A 25987-nucleotide genomic window follows, 5' to 3' on the forward strand; every position below is an offset into this window, starting at 1 on the left:
ATGATTTGGCGCTTGCATACCTCTCCAGCTTTATTTATACCTTAACTCCTTTCCACACTAGTGGGCTTTCAGGGCTTTGAATATTCCAGGCTCTTTATTGCTTTCAAACCTTTTTCATGCTATTCTCTCTGTCTAGGGGATGTTCATCCTTCCCTGTCCTTGCCTGGCTATTTTCTATGTATCTTTGAATTCTCAGTTTAAATATCACTTCCTTAGAGAAACCTCTGAATTTCAGACAAGGTCAAGTCTCCCAATTGTATACTCTCCTAATACCCTATGACTCTCATTTATGCTACTTAACACAATAATAATTAAGACAATAATTTGTATTTTTATTTATTTATTTAATGTTGTCTTCCCTTATAGAGTCTGGAGATCAGGAAATGTATTTTATTGTCCCTGGGTCTTCCCCGACTATATCCCTTGCACTTCACACTGTGCCTGCATTCAATAAATATTTGTTGTTTGAGTGAATCATATAAATATTCCATGGTTGTACAGGTAGTTAACAATAGCACATCATTATCCATTTGTATGTTGTGGACTTATTTGTGTTTAAGTCTGAAATGGTCTGAAAGCCACTGAATTTGTTCATAATGAATTTTGGCTCTTTAATGAGTGTGTATCTGGAAATAACCAATTGCAATATAATGATTGGTTTTTTTTGAAATACACCAAAAGACTTGCAATTGTATTGAATTAAGAATGGCACATGGATACAAATTGTAGGATGCCCAGCTCTCCTTAAGGACAAAGGAACTGTTAAGATACCCCGAAGTATTGTTTATTTCCCAGATTTTTCCCTTTCTGTAGTTGCTTCCCCTCATATAGTTCTTATATTTCTGGTTATCTCCCTTTGCCTACCCAGTGTGTGATGTTTGCCTCAACTTTGTCACAACTCCCTAAGCTTTGGAACTATTTTAGGGTGTATGGTGTTTTGACAGGGTCACTTTAGTACTTAAAAAGCTATTAATGATTCATGTAAAATGATTACTATTCATTGTCTAAACATTTTCTGAATATTTGAACTCTCAGGCCTAGAGAATCTGAAAGATGCCTTTTGTACTTCAAACAAATTAGTAGTAAGACTAAACGCACATTCCTCTTAAATGGGGCAGTTAGATTTTAAACTCCTCAAAAGCAGTGTTCTTCTGTTTGCATACTCCAGAATACCCAATATTTTCTTTCTTTGAATTTTTATTTCATACTGCTTTAGCAGTTGATTATATACTATCTTGTGTGTGTGTGTGTGTATATTATTCATGTCTCCTTAAGCTTTGTATATTCATTTCTTGTAAAAGCTAAGTGTTTCATAACTCTTATGGAAAGGGAAAAGTGCTTTACTGGTAAGGATCCTTTGAGGGTTAAGCACATGTGTCATGGATTTAGAAAGCTTATTTCTTCACGTTTTTGAGAAGATGCCACATCTAATTAAGATCTTCTTGATAAAAAGAAGAGAAACTAACTTTGGAATGTTGGGCAGAATTTTTTTTTTTCACAATCTGTTCTGCTTCTGTTAATAAAGCCAAGTTGGTCTGATTTGATAAGACAGATGGTAGCTGTGTGATCTACCACTAGAAGGCATTTTCCGCCACCTCTGCTACACATGATACAATTTTGGTTCAGGTGATATGGGACTTGAATTCAATTATCTTTAGGATTTTGAATGTTATAGTTCATTAAGCACACTTGCTGGTAGGATCTGTTTTTTTTTCCTAAGGGTGGTAAATTAGACTTCTTTTGGGTTTAAGAGTATTTTAACTTTATCTGAGCTCACAGTCAAATCTTACTGTAGATAGCTTTCTCCCCCCCTCCCCACCCCCCTACCCCAAGACATGCCTTGGTTTTCTTGGTTTGCTTAATAGGCATTTATTTAAATTCTATTTGTTTATGTTCATAAAGTTTATACCTAGTTAGTTTTTATAATTGGTTCTTTTGTGAAATTTGCAAGTGGTTTAGAATATTCAGTCTTATTCAAAAAACTTTTTTTCTTTAATAGTGGAATTATCCCTTTGAATAAAATAGGCAGGACTTTCCAAGGACTGGGATGGTAAGATTTCTTGAGGAGGGTGATTTTGACAGGAAGGGAAGGGGAGGGCTACAGAGTGTTCCCTCTGTAAAAGCTTTTCTTCCTTGTGAGAGTTCTCTCTTCCTAGATTGAGTATTTGAGTTATTTGAGGATTGATTTACCATCACCCCGCCCCCCAAAATGGAAATATCTTTACTGTTTTTAACCTAATATAACTTTATTATAAAAACATGCATAGAAAATGAAACTTTCCTGCCAAAAAAAGGCCTCTATTTCCTATTTAATATATATCCTTTCAGAATTTTTGATTCTTCTGTAAACCACACAGACATGTGCACGCACATACAGACACACTCTTGAATGGGATCACATTTTTTTAAACCTGATTTCTTCTTTTACTATAGCATGGATAGATTGCCGTATCAATGTATCTGTATTCTTTTTTAAAGACTACACATTTTCTATTATATAGATGAATTACTAAGATTTACTTAACCAGGCAACTATTAATGTATCTTAGGTGGTTTCATTTTTTCCTGCATATATATATTTGTATTCTTTTTAAATGCTACATAATTTACTATTATGTGAATAAACGCACCGTAATTTAACCAACTAGGCTGTTAATGAACATTAAGCAGTTCTAATTTTTATACTATTGCTATTAAAAAACTGAACATTAAAAAAAATCTTGTCCTGTTTTTTTCTTTTTGAAATTAACTTGGTTGAGATACAATTTACAAAAAATAAAATGTACCTTTTAAGTGTGTAGTTTGATGACTTTTAACAAATGTATAGGCCTGTGTAATCACCACCACCATCAAATTACAGGAAATGTCCATCACCTCTGAAGTTTACCTTTTACTGCTTCCCAGTTAATTCTCACCCCCAACTGGTCCCAAGTAATAGCTGCTCTGCTTTCTATCACTATTGATATTTGTCTTAGAATTCAATATAAATGGAATTGTATAGTATGTACTCTTTTGTGACTGTTATCTTGTACTTAGCATGTTTTTGAGATTCATCCATGTTACGTGTATCAGTAGTTTGTTCTTTATATTGCTTAGTAGTATGCCAGTATGTTTATCCATTCACCTGTTGATGGACATTTGAGTTGTTTAAAATTTTAGGCCAATAAATACCATGACCATTCATTTGCAAGTCTTTTTGTAGACATTGGCTTTCATTTCTCTTGAATAAAAAATGCCTAGGAGTGGAATTGGTGGGTCATACAGTACTTTACAAAAAATGCCACATCTGTTCAAAGTTGTGCCATTTTGCATGCCCAAAGCAACATATAATACTTTCAGTTGCTCTGCTTTCTCCCCAACCTTTGGTATTGTTAACCTTTTTAATATTAGCTATTCTAATAATTGTGTAGTGGGTCTTATTATGGTTTTAATTTGCATTTCGACTTCTAATGATGTTGAGCATGTGCTTGTTGGCTATTCATGTATTTTCTATTGTAGAACATCTGTTAAAATCTTTTGCCCATTTAATAAAAATTGGATAGTTGTTCTTATTATTGAATTGTAAGGGTTATTTGTATATGTTGGATACAGTTGGAACATGAATGCATTGCAGATATTTCTTCCCAGTCTGGGACTTACCTTTTCAGTTTTTAGAGTGTTTTTTGATGTGTAGAAGTTTTTAATTTTGAAGGAGTTTCTTTATCAATTTGATTTTTAATGATTTGTGCTTTTTGTGTCCCAGCCAAGAAATCTTTGCCTACCTCAAAGTTACAAAGTTTTATACTGTGTTTTCTTTTAGAAATTTTATAATTTTGACTTTTACATTTAGGTCTCTGATACATTTTGAAGTGGTTTATTGTATTTGACTTAAGGTTAATTTTTTTTCAAGTAAATATCAAGATATTCCAGCTTTATTTATTAAATAATATGCTGTCTTGATTATTGCAGTTCTATAGTAAGTCTTGAAATCAGGTAGTATAGATCCCCCAAATTTTTTCTTTTCTTTCAAAATTTTTTAACAATTGTAGGTCTCTTCATTTCTATATAAATTTTAGAATAAGCTTGTAGTTGGTACAGAAAAGCCTGCTAAGAGATTTTGATTGCATTTACATTGAATCTCTGTAGATCAGTTTGTGAAGAATTGACGTCTTAATAATATTGGTTCTTTAAATCCATGAATATGGTGTATTTATTTATTTAGAGCTATTTTAATTTCTCTTAGCAGTGTAGTTTTCATTGTACATGCTTGCACATAATTTGTTAAATTTATCTCCCTAATGTGAATGATATTGTAAAATTTACATTTCCAATGGTTGCTAATATAGAAATATTATTGATTTTTGTATTTTGATTTTGTGTCTTGTGACCTTGCTTATCAGTTCAACTAGCAGCTTTTTTTGAAGATAACTTAGGATTTTTTATATACTATTATATACTAAATACTTGGTTTGGTTCTGTTTGGGGTATGCTGGGATTCTTGGATCTGTAATTTTATGTCTTTAATAACAGATGGGAAATTTTCAGTGATTAGTTCCTCCATTATTCTTTCTGCCCCTTTTCCCGTCTATTCTCCCTCTGGGACACCCATGACATATATATATTTGTGTGCTTCATGTTGTCTTTCAGTTCCCTGAGGCGCTGCTCATATTTTTCCATTCTTTTCCCTATCTGTTCTTTTATGTGTAGGATTTCAGATGTCCTGTCCTCCAGTTCATGAATCCTTTCTTCTGCCTCTTCAAATCTGCTGTTGTATGTCTCCATTGTGTTTTTCATCTCCACTATTATGCCTTTCATTCCCATAATTTCTGCCAATTGTTTTTTCAAACTTTCAAGTTCTTTGTTATGTTTGCCCAATGACTTCTTTATATCCTTCATCTCTTTTGCCATATATTCCCTCAACTCATTAATTTGATTTTTGAATTGATTTAGGAGATTTGTTTGATTAGTAATGAGTTGTTTCAATTCCTATATCTCAGTTGAAGTGTAAGTTTGTTCCTTTGACTGGCCCATATCTTCGTTTTTCCTAGTGTGATTCGTAATTTTTTGTTGTCTCTGCATCTGGTTTCCTTGATGGCCCCAGTCAGATTTTCCCAGACCAGATAGGCCCAGGTCTCAGAAGGAGGCTATATTCAGTTATCAGGTTTCCCTAAGGGTGAAACCCAGCAGATTGTCAGAATTTCTGTGAGGCTCTAGACTCTGTGCTTTTCCTATCCTGCCCACCTGGCACGTAGAGCTTTTCAGCCCGTAGCTCCCCACCGGCGTAATGAAGTGCAGCATATTTAGTTCTCCGTGGGCCCTTGCCCGGCCAGGGACCGAGGGTGTCAAAAGCCAAGCTTAAGCTGTTTCTGTCCCCCCACCCAGGCACTGGGGTCTGAGTTCTCTGAGGGAGGGCTGCCGCATGAGTTGGGACCCACCCCTCTCTCTTCTTAGGGAAAATAAGCCCTTTGGGGAATTGTCTTCTACACTTGAGTTTTACCTTTGACTCTCAATTGAAAATGCTTGAGGCTATCTCTAATGAGCTACTTGAATGAGAGAAAAAAAAAATGGAAAGAAGCAAGAAGTCCCCTTTTCAGAGCCAGTCCCCAGCCCTCCAGTTCACCAGGCAAGAACTGGAATTGGTACCTGGTTCTGTGTGCCCCTTTTCTTGGGGCACAGCCCTTTTCATGTATGCAGATCTCAGAGACTCTGAAAGCCTCCAAAAGCCTCTTTTTAATTATTTATGTATTTTTTTTTCCATCATCCCTGCCTCTTCTCTGCCAGGATAAACCTCTGAGTTCCTTTCCTGCTTTCTCTGGGTTTATCTGTGCTCGTACCTGTATTCAATAGTCCAAATTTGTTAATTAAAACTATAATTGGAGCTTGGATGAGCTACATTCCTGCCTTGTTCCTGGCAGGAACTGCTTCTTTTTCCCACAGCAAAGTTTTGCAACTCAGACTGCCATGTCAGTGGAGGAGGGGCGCCAGCTCTACAATTTGGGAAGCTTTATTTACAGTTCTATGCTGCAATCTCAGCCATTCCACCCATACCTGACCTGTTGTACAATGTTTTCCAGTCACAGATGTCTCCCCCATCAAGTTGTTCCAGTCTATTTTCTAGTTGTTCCTGGCTGTTTACTAGTTGTTCTCCTCCTTACTTCTTACTGCAAATATTATGCCGTCTAATATAATGCTGAATAAAATTGATGAACGCAGACATCTTTGTATTGCTCCCAATTTTATGGGGAAAATTAGGCCTTCACCAATTTTCACCAATCTTTCACCATTAAATATGATGTTAGTTCTAGGTTTATTGTAGAGATGTACTTGATCAGGCTGAGGACATTTCCTCTATTCCTAGTTTGCTGGGAGTTTAACATTTTTTAAAATTTAATTAAAAAATACTTTTTCTGCATATATTTTGATGATCAGATGGATTTTCTCTTTTATTCTGTTAATATGGTGCTTTACAGCGATTGGTTTTTCAAATGTTAAACCCACCTTGCATTGCTGGAATAAACTCTACTTGGTTATGATTTTTTTAAAAAATGTGTTGCTGGATTAGGTTTGTTAATAATTTATTAAGGATTTTCAAATCTATGTTCGTGAAAGATATTCATCTGTAATTTTCTTATAATATCTTTAGTTCTGGTATCATGGTAATAATGCTGCTCTTGAAAAATGAGTTAAGTATTTCCTTTTCTTCAGTTTTCTGAAACAATTTGTGAAGAATTGATGGTATTTCTTCCTTAAGTGTTTGGTAAAATGTAACAGTGAGTCTTTCTGGGCTTAGTTTTTGTTTGTTGTGAGAAGATTTCAAATTATGAATTCAACATCTTTAATAGATGTAGGTCTATTCAGGTTTCTATTTATTTATTTATTTATTTATTTGGTCAATTTTGGAAATCATGTCTTTCAAGGAATTTGTCCATTTTGTCTAAATTGTAGAATTTATTGGCATAAAATTGTTCATAATATTTCTTCATTATTCTCTTAATGTCTATAAGATTTGTAATAATGTCCCCTCTTTCATTCTTGATATTAGTAATTTGTGTTTTCTCACTAAATATTTTTGATTGCTGTAGCTGGAGAATTATCAATTTTAATAATAAAATAGCTTTTGAATTAATTTCTCTGTATTCTTTGTATGTTATTTCATTGATTTCTATTCTTCTGTACATCTTTTTATTTTGGGTTCACTTTACTCTTCTTTTACCAGTGACTTAAGTTGGAAGCTTAGGTCACTGATTTGAGACTTTTTCTTCTTTTCTAATATAAGCAATTAAAGCTATAAAATTTCCTTCTAAGCAGTGCTGTAGCTGCATTCCACTAATTTGATATGTTGTATTTTCATTTTCATTCTGTTAAAAATATTTTAAATTTCCCTTGTAATTTACATGTATGTTGTTAGTTTCCAAATATTTGGGGGATTTTGTAGATATCTTTCTGTTACTAATTTCTAATTTAATTCTGTGGTGGTTTTAGATTTTTAGATAGTGACAGATGGAAGTGGAGCTGCTTCTTTTGAGGCGGTTGGGAAAAGGGGTCAGAGTGCCACCTGCTTGAGGGGCTTCTCTGCCTTTTGTGATTCCTGAAGGGCTCTGAGTTACCTCTAGAGTTTTTGTGGTGCAGTCTATAATCCACTGCCATACATTTGGCTATAAATTTGGTTATGTGGAAATGATGATAAGATGAAGAAAGTATTTGGAGGAAAACAACTAAGAAAGTGTTAATTGTTTATCTCAGACTAAGCATTTAAAAAGATTTGCTGTATAATTACGTTACCCAAACAAGTGAGACATTAATGGAAACATGCATTTCATTATGTACTGTACAGTATACTTTTATGTGCAGTATAAATTGAAAATGAGTACTAAAATGGGAAAAAAAAGCGGTGTTTGTTTAGTCCAAATGAAAATATTTTTACCTGTACACAATTTTCAGGAGTACATGATTTCATTGTTTCTTAGAGATTGAGATTTTTGCATGATTTACAGGATTTCATAATTTTCCTTAGTATACTTCACCATTAAAGATAAACCACTATAAAGTTTCTAAGGTACAATTATTTAGGCCCATAACAAAATTGTTCGAACTAAGTAAAATGATAAAGTCAGTTTCTATTGTTATACCTGTAAATATTTTAAGTGGGCTCAGAGGTGGTGATACCTGATAGCTGCCTAATTGCTTTCTTATCACTTAGGGCAGGGGTTGGAAAACCATGGCCCACAAGTCGAGTGGTTTACATTTTTAAAGGGTTGTAAGAAAAAAAGCAGACTGTGTCAGAGACCTGTGTGGCCCACAAAGGAGATGCTTTGCTGACCTCTTTAGTAAGAGCAAGAAGTTAATTCATATTTTAAAAGGGTTCCACCTTTGTAGTCCTCTTCAGAAAGAAAAAGATGTTAATAGTGACTGAAAATATGGCACTTTTCTCATCTTTATCACTGGCAACAAGGCATCTAGTTTCAAAATCTTTTCTCATCAGCGATCCGTATATATTTAAAGGGGAGAATTTGACACCAGTCTCCATTTGAAAAATATCTGCTAAAAAGAAAAGATTGATAATAAACAAACTGTCCATTTATTTTTTAAGAATAATATTTTTTAGAGTAGTAAATATTTTAGATTTGGTTTTGTACTGTATGTAGACCATGTTAGTTTTTAAGATATAGCTTAATTTTTAAAACTCTTCAAAGTACTTGAATTTTGAATTATTTATGTGCAAATTAATTTTATATTGACTTATATATTTTTGCAGGATGATTGTCTTTTGAAAGTTTGGTACCCTATGACTGGTTGGAAATCTTCAATTATACCCCAGGATCATCATGAAGTGAAAAGGAGGCAGGCGTGTACTCAATTTTCCTTTGTTTATTTGGCACATCCCCGAGCTGTGACAGGTTTTTCATGGCGTAAAACTAGCAAGTATATGCCCAGGTTAGACAAATGTATCATATAACTTTAGCTTGTTTGCTTAGATGTTTATAGAAATAATGAAAACAAAAGTCCTTTTACTCTATTGGCATGGTGGCAATTAAGACTACAGGCTCAGGAGTCAAAACTGCTCAAAATCAAATCTTGGTGTCATTATCTTTGTGAGCTTTTGACTTATTTTCTTAAGCTCTCTGTGCCTCACTTTTTCTCTCTATAGAATGGGGGTAGTAATAGTACTTACCTCTGAGAGTTATGGTGAGGCTAAAACGTGCTAATGCATGTGTAGCGCTTAGAACAGGGCTTTGCACCTAGTATGTGCTCAGGTTATTGCCTAATAGTAGCAGCAGTAGCAGTCGAAGATTCTAGGAAGGAAATTTTTCAGTCACAGGAAAACACACATTGAGGGAAAATAAAGCATGGTAATAAACTGTTGATAATACACATGGTGTTAAAGTATTTTATGTACTGTGAATTAAGTGGCCAAGTTGTGCCTTTCTTATCTTAGGGCTATCGGCAGAACCTTCTCAAAAGATTGATTATTATAAAACTTTCCTTATTACCACATCTCTTAAATGTATTTAGAAGGTTAAGTAAAGTAGAAAACAGCTCATTCATAATTATACAGTTCTAAGAAAGCTTTTGGGCACCCAGAAGCTTGCTTAGAAATCTATGTTGATTTTTAAGGGCTACTTTATCTACTCAATATATCTGGAATCTGTTTACTTACACCTGATAGGAACAGCACACATTATAGAGGTGTTCAATAAATGAGAACATTCTCAAAATACTTTACTTTTGATTGAGTCAGATTCTGTTTTTTTCTAAAGGGAGAATAATGCTTTTGTTCTTTCATAACAAGCTGTCACATCACTTCAGCTGTTTGATGCTGTGATGTTTTTGCTTATTTTAATTTACTGGAAATTGATTCATAGTTTGAATTGATATTCTTAGAGTTTTATTATGAAAATGCTAATTTGTTTACCTATTTTTAACTATTTCCATTGTAAGAAGAAGAATGCAGAATGTTGTAACTGCTGCCATAAAGACAGATAGTTTAATTATGTCCAATGATCTTTTATTATGGTCATTCTGTAATTTGTAATGGTTAGGTTTTCTTTTGCTGTTTGTTTTGTTTAGAAGATACTAATATTCCTGCAGGCCTTATTTCTCAAGCAGCACATGTGTAATCTGGCATTCATTTCTGTTTCTTTTGTCAAGACTATTTCCTAGTTTTGTATGCTATTCACAGTGATACCAAATATGAGTGCAAGCTCTTTGACCACTTTTTCTCCAAACAGTCTAACTTCTAGCAGTTGGAAACATACTGCATTGTTAAATAGTTTAGCTATTCAAAGCATGGTTTTAATAAAGTAAGGTGAGTATTAGGGATGATGAGATTGCTTCTCCTTTATGGTAACTGATTGCAGCCTTCTATCCAGCCTGCCACCTTGCAGGTGTGAGTAGTGGGGCTTTGGTGAGCATGTGAAATAATCAGTGGAAATTCATTACTATTATTGGAAAAATAATTCTACATAGATCATATGCTAGTTTTACACTAATGTCAACTTTTTACATGAAGAGCCAAATATTAATAGCCTTTAAAAAATTAACTGATATTGAAATTTATAATAACTCTTGTTGATTTTTCCTTCTCTTTAGGGGTTCTGTCTGTAATGTGCTATTAACTTCATGTCATGATGGCGTCTGCCGACTCTGGGCAGAAACCTTATTACCAGAAGACTGTCTTCTAGGTGAGCAGATTTGTGAGACTACCACTTCCACCATTGCCAGCAACCTTTCTCATGCTGGGAGACACAAAGACAGAATACAACATGCTCTTGAGGTACTATATTATTTAAGATGGTAAATGAATTTTGAAAATATGTGTGTCTGGTGGAAATTCATAAGCTTGTATGGAGGTGGTGCGCATGGTACATGTAGTGATGAAATTAATAGTAATAAATTTTCATTTATTTTATGACTGTAAGACATTTTATCCAGTAAGAAACCAGATACAGATAGTAATGATCTCAGACATATAGTATTCATAAATAATAATTTTAATTCTTTCATTTTGCATAAACATGTAAATGTTCTTGAAATCAATTGCAATTAAAACTATTTTGGTTTTGTTTCATCAGGATTAGATTTTACTTTTATTGTTCTAATTAAAGTAACTATTTTGGTCCTTAAGAATAAGGATGTTTATTAAGATCTGAGATGCAAATGAACATGATAGCTTTACAATTTCCATGGTTAATATTTTGAAGGTGAAGTACTTTTCAGTTTTATTATATGGTATACATGAAATAAAAGAGATTTCTAAGATATTAGATTGTTTCTAGCATAGTATAAATCTATTGTGTCCGTTACGATTAGGGAATAAAATGAGATATACACGTTATTCACAATTACCAGAAATTTATTATAGTAAACATAGATTACTAGTTTTCTTAATTTTGCTTGTGGCTATTTTTATTACACAAGGAATATATGCTTATTCTAAATGTAGATTAAAGAAAGGAAAATAAGGAATTTATAATCCATAAATCCATATTCCAGTCGTGTGTGTATATATTTTAATTTTTTTAAGATTGAGATCATATACAGTAATGTTTTATAACTTGCTTTTTATATTAATAGTGTGTTATAAACATTTCTCTACATTACTAATTATGCTTTTACATTATACCTTTACATTAACAATTTAATGGTTGCATAGCCAAAGCAGATTTGTTACTTTACCAAGGAGAAATATTTTATGAGTATGCCAGGCTAAGGATGTGGTCCTTAAAAGTTTTATATAAAGTTGGCCTGCTCTGAGTCTGTCTGTGGTTAGGTACTGTTTATACATTTTCTCAGCATTCAACAAATAAATTAAATCAAGCAGAAGTGAAACGAAGTTGTTATATATTTTTGATAGTGATTGAAATTTTGTGGGAGAAAGTACTCAATTTTTAACTAGATGCTTATAATCATTTATATAAACTATGTAAAGTGTTCTATCTTCAAATTACATATGAACATTTGGAGACTGAGGGCTTTTAGACCTCTTTGTATTCTCCATGGTACCTAATATATTGCTTTTCAGCTGTTTGTTAAATTGAATTACCAACTGCTACATAAAATACAAGAAAAAATGTAAGTGAATATATGTAATGTTATTGGTGGTTTGACAAAATTTTTTCTACTTTTTAATACTGTTATTAATTATTAATGGTAGAACAGTTTTTAATAGAAAAAGCCTACTTGTCTGACTTATGGGCTATTTTGCTTTCTGACATCCTTTCCTAGGAAACTCGTAACTGCTAAGTCCATGTGATTGCATATATACTTGAATTATAAATTTTGTTTCTAGGGAAAAATCACCAGCCAGTGTTAGGCCAGTCTTGCCAATCTAGTTTAAAATAATGATAAATTTGGAAATATCTAGTGAAAACAGTTCAAATTAAGCAGTTTGGACCAGGAGGTCTGTGATATCCTTCTAAGCCCTATTGTTAAAGAAATAAGCAACTATATAGGAAGAAGACCAAATGCAAGGGACACACCAAAGAATTGATAACTGTTTTATATGCCAAGAGATAAGGACTATGGAAATTGAAAGGAAGAACCAGGTGTGTAACTTTAATGAAGAAAAAATTGATAGGATTTGGTGGTGGATTGGATCTATTTATTTCTCATAGGGTTTAGCATAATGCCAGGCACTATGCTATATTTTAATTGAATGCGGGTAACAAAGGAAAAGAATGGAAAATTATTACAAAAATGGGAATAGGGGTGGGCTGGGATACAAAATAAGGAAATTCTGTGAGGTGAGGTTATGATATGTAGAAAGGAACATGCCAAGGGTGACATGGCCTAATGTCCAAAATAGCCTAGATGACTGCATTTGCTAATGGAGAATCTTCATCATCCAGACATATCTCAATTTAAACAAATCCTATAGTGTAACACTTTGGTAAGGCCTTTCCATTCTTCTTTTATCTAAGTGGGTTCCCCTTGTTATTCTGTATTATACCCTGTTTTCTTCTTTATAATAGAGATCATGTCTTTGACTATTAGCTGACTATTTAGTTCCAAGTGAGAATTTTGGGAGGAAATATTCTTTCTGATAGGAAGATTCAGGATTTTTTTTTTTTTTTTTTTTTTTTTTTTTAACTCTTAGACCAGTAAATCAGGATATCCTGGGGGGAAAAAAAAGACTTTGGACTGCTAATCTTAACAGGGGTTTTTGTAGATAACATCAATAAGTATTTTTGAGCTACTTTTTGCCTTCAACTGTAAAATTTACAAGAATTATGTAGAATACATCCAGCATTGTTCCACCATAATTAAGAAAGTTTCCTTTCAAATGGGAAGAAGAAATCTTAAAATCTTAATAATCAAAAGTACTTTGGTTGGGTTTGTTAGACCTTCCAGAGTTCATTCAGCAGTTATTTTTCCATTTTAGACAATACACCATTTGAAAAATTTAAGAAAAGGACAAAGAAGATCTTCTGTACTTGTAACTCACACTGAATTAATGCCTGACCAGATGGGAACACATGAAGTTCAAAGACACATTTCTCACCATGCTAACGCACTGTGTCATTTTCACATTGCAGCAAGCATCAACCCTGCTACAGGTAAAGGATAGTGAAATTTTATTTTTTATAAATATATTGACATTAGTTAGAGAAGTAGGGTATACATTGTAACCTGTTTTTAAATTTTATGTTATTATTCTGTGTTGCCTTTTAAAATGCTTCCTAATTGGAATAGGGATATAACATTATAAAATACCATTTCTTAAATCGGGATCATGTGATTCTTAGCGAATAACTTAAGTATTTTTGAGCACTTTTTTTTCTTTTTTTTAATCTAGAATAGACCAAGGGTTCCAAGTGAATTAGAATTAGTTGAGCCTGGGAACATAAGAGGTGGACCACGTCTGGTTAATTGATATAACTTCCCTCCCTTTATGTTTTTACTATTCTTTTTTCTTCTCAAGTCTTCTTTATAACCTTGTCTAAATATATTTTTGCATAGTTTTCCTTACATCTCAGAATATCTTGTTTTTCACCCCTGGAGACTTTCTTGTCCTAGACTAAGGGAAAGATATTTTTTCTTCTAATCGTGACATTTCCTTTTACCCTTTCCTCCCTTGTGGTTGAGAAGCATATTGAGGCAGGTTCTGTGTTGGTGAAAGCATATTTGAGAGCTTCTATTTGAAGGCATTATGTTTTTTTTCTGCATGAAAAACAAATGAGTAGTCTAAATCATATACTACATTGATGGTAGGACTGTATTTATATAAAGTTATAGTCATAATTTGTTGAAATGGAGGTCTTTTGCTTCAGGTACAGACAGGTTTATTTCTAAATGTTTGTTTATATAAAGAGGATATTCAGTAAATACAGTCACAAAGGGGAAATCTTGCTCCTCACTTCCCCCACTCTAGCAATGGTTCTAGGATATGCTGTCCAATATGGTACTCACCATTCACTACACACTGGATTTATAAGACTTAGTTTAAAAAATTTCATTGATAATTGTATTTACTATTATTACATGTTAAAATGATAATATTTTATGTATATTGGGTCAAAGAAAATATATTATTAAAATCAATTTCACTGGTTTCTTTTACTTTTTTATAATATGGCTACTAAAAAGTTTAAAATTACCTATGTGACTTGCATTTGTAGTTCATTATATATTTCTGTTGACAGTGCTGTGCTCTGTGATTAAATGGTACTTTGCTTATAGTATTCTTTCTGATATAACAGCTTGTTTTCTAAGGTTGTCTTTATAATATTAACTTTTCAAAATGTTGGTGATTTTAGATTTTTATAAATTTTTAACCAGTTTTTAAAAGAACCTTTTCTTAAGTTAATAGCTATAATAAAGTATGATTTCGAAACCAAATGCAATTAGTAGTAGTATGCAGCAAATTCAACACATATTAGAAAGCATGACTTTTTAATTGTATACATTACCCTAATCAGATGGAATAGGATTGTTCCCTATGGATAGGTATTCTGTCACATAGTGTGAGTCTAAGGACTGGCTATGCCACTGTAGCCATTGGGCCTTATCTGTCTATGTCTTTATTAACCTTCACCTTTTAACCAATTTTATCCATACTTACCTAAATGTACCTACATATCATTCTGTTAAAAGTACTTAACGTCATACATTTATGGGTACAGCATGTAAATACATGGCAAACATTTTAAATTGTAGCACTCTTCCTCTTCTCCCTCTTTTTTTTTTTTTGAGAAAATTTTTGAACCTCCGATAAAACCAAAAGAAAACTAAAATGTTCTTTTCTAGATTCACTGTTAACATCTCAGATATGTTTTTGCTCCCTACCCCACCACCTGTTATAACTATCTTTGCTCCCTACTCATTTTTTGACTGAGCCATTTGAAAATAAAGTTGTTGATATTACCCTTTACCCCTAAATATTTCAGATTCTGTCTCCTAAGAAAAAGGGGATTTGCTTATGTAACCATGTACCATTATCATATGCAAGGAACTTAACATGGATACAATAATATCATCTAATTCATAGTTCGTATTCAAATATAGATTTTTTTTTTTTTTATCTAGTCAAGGATCTACCATTGCATTTGATTGCCATTTCTTTTCTGTCTCCTCTAATCTAGATCAGTCCTTCTGGCTTTCTTCTCACTCAGTTATCTTTTAGAATGTCTTGCAGTCTGAATATCTGTATAACATTCAGGTTAAACATTTTAACAAGAATACTACATTAGTTATGTAATATTAGACTGTTAATTTACTAATCTTATTTCATAGAATTTGTTTCATTTCTGTGTGTGTGTGTATGTGTGTGTGAAAAACCTGCAATTCTTTGTTTAATGAATGCAATCAAAACAGGAATAAAACACTCAGACTGCAGTATAAGCAGAAGTTGGTTGTGAACACCAAGAGTGGTAGAAGAAATAAATGACTAACACAGACACAAGCATATTCAGCCTCAGCAGTAGTAAGATAATTTCAAAGTAAGCTCTTTGGCATAACCTATATAACACCTATTAAATAATATTTATTTTTTCACATAAATAGACATCTAGAGAGACTGTAACTAAAAGCATATGAGGTCGGCGGGGCAAGATGGTGGATTGGTGAGGTGTATGTTTTAGTTACTCCTCCAGGAAAGTAGGTAGAAAGCCAGGAACTGCGTGGACTGGACACCGCAGAGCAATTTGAATTTGGGCATACATCATATAACACTCATGAACACGTGGAACTGCTGAGATCAATGAAATCTGTAAGTTTTTGCGGCCAGGGAACCCGCACCCCTTCCTGCCAGGCTCAGTCCCATGGGAGGAGGGGACGTCAGCACTGGAAACGAGAAGGGAGAACTGCAGTGGCGGCTCTTACCGGAAACTCATTCTGCTGATCCAGACTCCAATCATAGATAGACTGAGACCAGACACCAGAGAATCTGAGAGCAGCCAGCCCAGCAGAGAGGAGATAGGGGTAGCAAGAAACAGCAAGAAAAGCCCAAAAAGAAAAGTGGAGGCTTTTTGGAGTTCTGGTGAACATAGAAAGGGGAAGGGCAGAGTTCAGTCCCTGAGGCTCATATGCAAATCCCAAGAAAAACTGATCTCTCTGCCCCCTGGACCTTTCCTTAATGGCCCTAATTGCTTTGTCTCTTAGCATTTCAATAACCCATTAGATCTGCAAGGAGGGCCCTTTTTTTTTTTAATCTTTTTTTTTTTCTTTTTCTAAAACAAGTACTCTAAGAAGCCCAATACAGAAAGCCTCAAAGACTTGCAATTTGGGCAGAGCAAGACAAGAGCAGAACTAAGAGAGCTCTGAGACAAAAGGCAATAATCCAGTGGCTGAGAAAATTCACTAAACACCATAACTTCCCAAGAAAAGAGGGGCGTCCGCTCAGCAGACTGGGAGCCTCCCTACACAGCCCTGCAGCCCAGAACCCCCCTGGGGGGACGGCACTTACCTGTGACATAGCACAGTCATCCCTCAACAGAGGACCAACCGGGGGTGCACGGCCTGGAAGAGGGACCCACTTGCAAGTCTCAGGGGCCATACCAAGGACTTGTGGGTCAGTGGCCGAGACAAGCTGTGGCAGGACTGAACTGAAAGATTAGACTATTGCAGCAGCTTTAAAATTCCAAGAACAACAGGGAGATTTGATTCTTAGAGCCGCCCCCCCTCTCCCTGACCGCCCAGATACATGCCTCATATACACACGCAAGCTTGGTACGCCAATTGGACCCCACAAGATTCACTCCCCCACTCACCACAAAGGCAAAGCAGGGGAGAACTGGCTTGAGGGGAACAGGTGGCTCATGGACGCTACCTGCTGGTTACTGAGAGGAAGTATACTCCACGAAGCTGTAGATTGGTCAAATTAGAGATAAAGATTTCAATTGGTCTACAAATCCTAAAAGAACCCTATCAAGTTAAGCAAATGCCAAGAGGCCAAAAACAACAGAAAATTTTAAAGCATATGAAAAAACCAGATGATATGGATAACCCAAGCCCAAGCACCCAAATCAAAAGATAAGAGGAGACACAGTACCTAAAGCAACTAATCAAAGAACTAAAGATGAACGACGAGACCATGGAAGGGGATATAAAGGACATGAAGAAGAGCATGACAAAGGATATAAAGGACATCAAGAAGACCCTAGAAGAGCATAAAGAAGACATTGCAAGACTAAATAAAAAAAATAGATCATCTTATGGAAATTAAAGAAACTGTTGACCAAATTAAAAAGATTCTGGATACCCATAGTACAAGACTAGAGGAAGTTAAACAACGAATCACTGACCTGGTAGATGACAGAATGGAAAATGAAAGCACAAAAGAAAGAATGGGGAAAAAAATTGAAAAAATCAAAATGGACCTCAGGGATATGATAGATAATATAAAACGTCCAAATATAAGACTCATTGGTGTTCCAGAAGGGGAAGAAAAGGGTAAAGGTCTAGGAAGAATACACAAAGAAATTGTTGGGGAAAACGACCTGAATCTTCTGAACACCCTAAATACACAAATCACAAATGCCCAACAAACTCCAAATAGAATAAATCCAAATAAACCCACTCCGAGACATATTCTGATCACACTGTCAAATATGGAAGAGAAGGAGCAAGTTCTGAAAGCAGCAAGAGAAAGGCAATTCACCACATACAAAGGAGACAGCATAAGACTAAGTAGTGACTACTCAGCAGCCACCATGGAAGCAAGAAGGCAGTGACATGACATATTTAAAATTCTGAGTGAGAAAAGTTTCCAACCAAGAATACTTTATCCAGCAAAGCTCTCCTTCAAATTTGAGGGAGAGCTTAGATTTTTCACAGACAAACTAATGCTGAGAGAATTTGCTAACAAGAGACCTGCCCTACTTCAGCTACTAAAGGGAGCCCTACAGACAGAGACACAAAGAAAGGACAGAGAGACCTGGAGAAAGATTCAGTACTAAAGAGATTCGGTATGGGTACATTAAAGGATATTAATAGAGAGAGGGGAAAAATATATATGACAAACATAAACCAAAGGATAAGATGGCTGATTCAAGAAATGCCTTCACGGTTATAACGTTGAATGTAAATGGATTAAACTCCCCAATTAAAAGATATAGATTCGCAGAATGGATAAAAAAAAATGAACCATCAATATGTTGCATACAAGAGACTCATCTTAGACACAGGGACACAAGGAAATTGAAAGTGGAAGGATGGAAAAAAATATTTCATGCCAGCTACAGCCAAAAGAAAGCAGGTGTAGCAATATTAATCTCAGATAAAATAGACTTCAAATGCAGGGATGTTTTGAGAGACAAAGAAGGCCACTACATACTAATAAAAGGGGTAATTCATCAAGAAGAAATAACAATCATAAATGTTTATGCCCCCAATCAAGGTGCTACAAAATACATGAGAGAAACACTGGCAAAACTGAAGGAAGCAGTTGATGTTTCCACAATAATTGTGGGAGATTTCAACACATCACTCTCTCCTATAGATAGATCATCCAGACAGAAGACCAGTAAGGAAATTGAAAACCTAAACAATCTGATAAATGAATTGGATTTAACAGACATATATAGAACATTACATCCCAAATCACCAGGATCCACATTCTTCTCTAGTGCTCACGGAACTTTCTCCAGAATAGATAATATGCTGGGACATAAAACAAGGCTCCATAAATTTAAAAAGATTGAAATTATTCAAAGCACATTCTCTGACCACAGTGGAATACAATTAGAAGTCAATGACCATCAGAGACTTAGAAAATTCACAAATACCTGGAGGTTAAACAACACATTCCTAAACAATCAGTGGGTTAAAGAAGAAATGGCAAGAGAAATTGCTAAATATATAGAGACGAATGAAAATGAGAACACAGCATACCAAAACCTATGGGATGCAGCAAAAGCGGTACTGAGGGGGAAATTTATAGCACTAAACGCATATATTAAAAAGGAGGAAAGAGCCCAAATCAAAGAACTAATGGATCAACTGAAGAAGCTAGAAAATGAACAGCAAACCAATCCTAAACCAAGTAGAAGAAAAAAATAACAAGGATTAAAGCAGAAATAAATGATACAGAGAACAAAAAAACAATAGAGGATAAGTAACACCAAAAGTTGGTTCTTTGAGAAGATCAACAAGATTGACAAGCCCCTAGCTAGACTGACAAAATCAAAAAGAGAGAAGATCCATATAAACAAAATAATGACTGAGAAAGGTGACATAACTGCAGATCCTGAAGAAATTAAAAAAATTATAAGAGGATACTATGAACAACTGTATGCCGACAAACTGGATAATGTAGAGGAAATGGACAATTTCCTGGAAACATATGAACAACCTAGACTGATCAGAGAAGAAACAGAAGACCTCAACCAACCGATCACAAGCAAAGAGATCCAATCAGTCATCAAAAATCTTCCCACAAATAAATGCCCAGGGCCAGATGGCTTCACAGGGGAATTCTACCAAACTTTCCAGAAAGCACTGACACCAATCTTATGTAAACTCTTTCAAAACATTGAAGAAAGTGGAACACTACCTAACTCATTTTATGAAGCTAACATCAATCTAATACCAAAACCAGGCAAAGGTGCTACAAAAAAGGAAAACTACCGGCCAATCTCCCTAATGAATAGAGATGCATAAATCCCCAACAAAATACTTGCAAATCGAATCCAAAGACACGTTAAAAAAATCATGCACCATGACCAAGTGGGGTTCGTTCCAGGCATGCAAGGATGGTTCAACATAAGAAAATCAGTCAATGTATTACAACACATTAACAAATCAAAAGGGAAAAATCAGATGATCATCTCAATAGATGCTGAAAAATCATTTGACAAAATCCAACATCCGTTTTTGATAAAAACACTTCAAAAGGTAGGAATTGAAGGAAATTTCCTCAATATGATAAAGAGCATATATGAAAAACCCACAGCCAGCATAGTACTCAATGGTGAGAGACTGAAAGCCTTCCCTCTAAGATCAGAAACAAGACAAGGATGCCCGCTATCCCCACTGTTATTCAACATTGTGCTGGAAGTGCTAGCCAGGTCAACCCAGCCAGACAAAGAAATAAAAGGCATCCAAATTAGAAAGGAAGAAGTAAAACTGTCATTGTTTGCAGATGATATGATCTTATATCTGGAAAACCCCAAGAAATCAACAATACAGCTACTAGAGCTAATAAATTTAGCAAAGTAGTGGGATACAAGATTAATGCATATAAGTCAGTAATGTTTCTATATGCTAGAAATGAACAAACTGAAGAGACACTCAAGAAAAAGATACCATTTCAATAGCAACTAAAAAAATCAAGTACCTAGGAATAAACTTAACCAAGATGTAAAAGACCTATACAAAGAAAACTACATAACTCTACTAAAAGAAATAGAAGGGGACCTTAAAAGATGGAAAAAATATTCCATGTTCATGGATAGGAAGGCTAAATGTCATTAAGATGTCAATTCTACCCAAACTCATTTACAGATTCAATGCAATCCCAATCAAAATTCCAACAACCTACTTTGCAGACTTGGAAAAGCTAGTTATCAAATTTATTTGGAAAGGGAAGATGCCTCGAATTGCTAAAGACACTCTAAAAAAGAAAAATGAAATGGGAGGACTTACACTCCCTGACTTTGAAGCTTACTATAAAGCCACAGTTGTCAAAACACCATGGTACTGGCACAACGATAGACATATAGATCAATGGAATGGAATTGAGAATTCAGAGATAGACCCCCAGATCTATGGCCGACTGATCTTTGATAAGGCCCCCAAGTCACTGAACTGGGTCATAATGGTCTTTTCAACAAATGGGGCTGTGAGAGTTGGATATCCATATCCAAAAGAATGAAAGAGGACCCCTACCTCACACCCTATACAAAAATTAACTCAGAATGGACCAAAGATCTCAATATAAAAGAAAGTACCATAAAACTCCTAGAAGATAATGTAGGAAAACATCTTCAAGACCTTGTATTAGGCGGCCACTTCCTAGACTTTACACCCAAAGCACAAGCAACAACAACAAAAAAATAGATAAATGGGAACTCCTCAAGCTTAGAAGTTTCTGTACCTCAAAGGAATTTCTCAAAAAGGTAAAGAGGCAGCCAACTCAATGGGAAAAAATTTTTGGAAACCATGTATTTGACAAAAGACTGATATCTTTCGTATATAAAGAAATCCTACAACTCAATAACGATAGTTCAGACAGCCCAATTATAAAATGGGGAAAAGATATGAAAAGACACTTCTCTGAAGAGGAAATAGAAATGGCCAAGAAAAACATGAAAAAATTTTCAGTTTCACTAGCTATTAGAGAGATGCAAATTAAGACTACAATGAGATACCATCTCACACCAATTAGACTGGCTGCCATTAAACAAATAGGAAACTACAAATGCTGGAGGGGATGTGGAGAAATTGGAACTCGTATTCATTGTTGGTGGGACTGTATAATGGTTCAACCACTCTGGAAGTCAGTCTGGCAGTTCCTTAGAAAACTAGATATAGAGTTACCATTCGATCCAGTGATTGCACTTCTCGGTATATACCCGGAAGGTTGGAAAGCAGTGACACGAACAGATATCTGCACGCCAATGTTCATAGCAGCATTATTCACAATTGCCAAGAGATGGAAACAACCCAAATGTCCTTCAACAGATGAGTGGATAAATAAAATGAGGTATATATGCACGATGGAATACTACACGGCTGTAAGAAGGAACGATGTCATGAAACATATGAGAACATGGATGAACCTTGAAGACATAATGCTGAGCGAAATAAGCCAGGCACAAAAAGAGAAATATTGTATGCTACCACTAATGTGAACATTGAAAAATGTAAAATAAATGGTTTATAATGTAGAATGTAGGGGAACTGGCAATAGAGAGCAATTAAGGAAGGGGGAACAATAATCCAATAAGAACAGATAACCTATCATTGGTAAATTTAACGTTCTGGGAATGCCCGGGACTGACTATGGTCTGTTAATTTCTGATGGGTATAGTAGGAACAAGTTCACAGAAATGTTGCTGTATTAGGTTACTTTCTTGGGGTAGAGTAGGAACATGTTGGAATTAAAGTAGTTATTTTAGGTTAGTTGTCTTTTTCTTACTCCCTTGTTATGGTCTCTTTGAAATGTTCTTTTATTGTGTGTTTTAAAAATTTTTTTTTTATTTTATTTTTCATACAGTTTATTTAAAAAAGAAAGTTAAAAAAAAAAAAAAGGAAAAAAAATATGCAGAGCCCCTTTGAGGAGCTGGTGGAGGATGCAGGGGTATTGGCCTGCCCCACCGCGATGGTTGCTAACATGCCCACAGACATAGGGGACTGGTGGTTTGATGGGTTGAGCCCTCTACCTCAGGATTTGCCATTGGGAAGACTGTTGCTGCAAAGGAGAGGCTAGGCCTCCCTATAATTGTGCCTAAGAACCTCCTCCCGAATGCCTCTTTGTTGCTCAGATGTGGCCCTCTCTCTCTAGCTAAGCCAACTCGGCAGGTGAAATCACTGCCCTCCCCCCTATGTGGGATCGGACACCCAGGGGAGTGAATCTCCCTGGCAACGTGGAATATGACTCCCAGGGCAACGTGGAATATGACTCCCAGGGAGGAATGTAGACCTGGCATTGTGGGATGGAGAACATCTCCTTGACCAAAAGTGGGATGTGAAAGGAAATGAAATAAGCTTCAGTGGCAGAGAGATTCCAAAAGGAGCCAAGAGGTCACTCTGGTGGGCACTCTTACGCACAATAGAGACAACCCTGTTTAGGTTCTAATGAATTGGAGTGGCTGGTGGTAGATACCTGAAACTATCAAACTACAACCCAGAACCCATGAATTTTGAAGACAATTGTATAAAAATGTAGCTTATGAGGGGTGACAATGGGATTGGGAAAGCCATAAGGACCACACTCCCCTTTGTCTAGTTAATGGATGGATGAGTAGAAAAATAGGGGAAGGAAACAAACAAAGAAACAGACAAAGGCACACAGTGTTCTTTTTTTACTTTAATTGCTCTTTTTCACTTTAATTATTATTCTTGTTATTTTTGTGTGTGTGCTAATGAAGGTGTCAGGGATTGATTTTGGTGATGAATGTACAACTATGTAATGGTACTGTGAACAGTCGAATGTACGATTTGTTTTGTATGACTGCGTGGTATGTGACTATATCTCAATAAAATGAATATTAAAAAAAAGCATATGAGCATATGTCTCATGAATTCTCTTGTAAGGTAATGTTGACTGCTGTTGTCTGGCTCTTTCTCATCAAAGAATTTGTTTTATTTTTATCATAAAACCAGGACTGTCATCCAGGATTTGGAAAGAAACAATTTAGGGCTTTATTTAACATTGATATTTATTAAATACAGCACTGCTAGAATATCATGTGCATTTTATTTTCAGACTGCCACTTCTTTTTACAGAAAACAATGTTTTTTTCTTTCTTTACTTTGAATGAATTATTTATGATATAGAATATAATGAGGTGACTTTTTTTTTGTATTATACTGTTTTACATGAACTAATCTAAAGCTTCAATTTCAGTTACCCCAAATGGAGAAATTCTGCTATATTTAGAAGTTTGCCTACCTACTTGTCTGCTTGCCTGCCTGCCTTCTTGGCATTATTTTCCCCCAGTCTTTTTATTTAGGAAAGTTTCAAACATTTAGAAAAGTTGGAAAAATAGTACTATGATTATTCTCATAGCCTCCACTTAGATTCAACAATCTCTCTGTATACATATACATATATAAATATTTTCTTAATCTTTTCAAGGTTACTGTCAGACATCATATATACTTCAAACTTCCACAAGTATTTCCCAAGAAAAAGGAAATTCTCTGAATAATCACAATATCATTATCATACCTAAGAAAATTAGAAGTGATTCCATAATATCTAATATTCAGTCCATATTTAAATCTCTCCAGATATCTCAAAAATGTCTTTTATAGTTGCTTTATCTTTCTTTCTGTCTCCTCTTCCCCCCAAATTAGGATTCCGTAAAGACTCATGCATCGCATTTGGTGTATATGGTTTTTGAATTAGTAATTTAATTTCATACAAGTCTTGTGCCATTAGTTCTTATTATTTATATTTACCATTAAGTTCAATTAAAGTTTTTACAAATCCTGCTAGAATTATGTTGCCTTGTTTAGCACTCTTACTGTGTCAGTATAGAATTAGTTATTATAAGTATATAAAATATTTTTAAGGAAATTAAAATTCATATTCCTCTTTTTTGTTTCCACAGATATTCCAAATGTCTTAACTGGCACTGCATTTAATGTGGATGATGGAAATGGGGGCTTTGTAGTTCACTGGTTAAACAACAAGGAATTTCATTTTACATCATCTGCTGAAATATTTATGCATCAATTACGAAAACTTTCTGAAAAGCAGGTAGATCATGAAAGCGATGATGTGGACAAAGAGGATGAGGAACATTCACAGGAGGAAAGAGAGAGGGGTTTACATATGAAACTAGATCATGGTTGGTATCCTGTGTTCAGGTTTTTCTTTCTTTAAAGTTAACTTTTTTGGGGAGTCCTTCCTTCCTACTCTCCCTCCTTTTTTACTCTATCATTCATTCCATAAATATTTATTGACTGTTTGCCATGGATCAGGCCCTGAGGTAGGAACATCATCTAACATGCTTTGTTAAAACATATTGCTTTTGAATAAAGTGTCCCAATGGAAATCATATCCTTTCTAGAGGAATAGGTTTTGCTAACGGTAATAACAGTGATAGTGTAAATGCAATTTTCATTTACCTATAACTAAGAAATATAATAATTTTCAACTCAGATTAGAAAATAGTTTCCTTCCTTGTTTTTTTTCCTGACCATAAAGTGGAAAAAAGACTTATTGTTTCTAAAGATAGTATGCCATTTATTTATAGTCTAGTATTTAAATGAATTTTTGTAGTACTAATAATGTATATACTGATAAATTTATTTTCTGGTTCAGAATTATCCCTGGATAGAGAATCTGAGGCTGGCACAGGATCATCTGAACATGAAGATGGAGAAAGAGAGGGAAGTCCTAGAACCTACCCGCGACCTAGTATACCAATGCCACTGCCTACAGTCCTGCTTGATCGGAAGATTGAAATGCTTCTAACTGAATGGAATAAGAATCCTGACATGCTTTTTACAATACACCCTATAGATGGTACCTTTCTAGTGTGGCACATAAAGTATTTGGATGAATATAATCCTGGAATATTTAGACAAGTCCAGGTATATTTTACTGATGAAGCACTTATTACATTTCTTAACAACAACAACAACAAAAAAGATATGTTAATATGTGTGGATTTAGCAGGTTTTTAGAATTACTGAAGTATTTTGTTTTTGTTAAACAACTGAGAAAAAATACTTGTTCTTGATGACAGAGGAGGTCAATGACTATATATTTTACTAAGCTGGTTAATTCAAAGTAAATGAATTTGACTTTGAAATGCAATACTGAATATTTGAGTATGTGTGTGCTAATTTTTCTCATTTTCAAGTTTTTTTGAATAAAATTAAGAAGGCTCCCTAA

At 34.7% G+C, this 25987-nt stretch overlaps 1 protein-coding gene across 1 annotated transcript in view; it reads left to right on the forward strand.

Moving 5' to 3' along the window:
- DMXL2 (Dmx like 2) overlaps positions 1-25987 on the forward strand; it is a 251856-nt gene that overhangs the window by 90823 nt on the left and 135046 nt on the right. The window contains 5 exon segments of the mRNA XM_037833974.1: positions 8735-8913; positions 10570-10753; positions 13361-13535; positions 24696-24935; positions 25412-25683. Of these exon segments, the coding sequence (XP_037689902.1) occupies positions 8735-8913; positions 10570-10753; positions 13361-13535; positions 24696-24935; positions 25412-25683 (1050 nt within the window).

This window comes from Choloepus didactylus, chromosome 4, assembly GCF_015220235.1.
Source record: "Choloepus didactylus isolate mChoDid1 chromosome 4, mChoDid1.pri, whole genome shotgun sequence".
Lineage (NCBI taxonomy): Eukaryota > Metazoa > Chordata > Mammalia > Pilosa > Megalonychidae > Choloepus > Choloepus didactylus.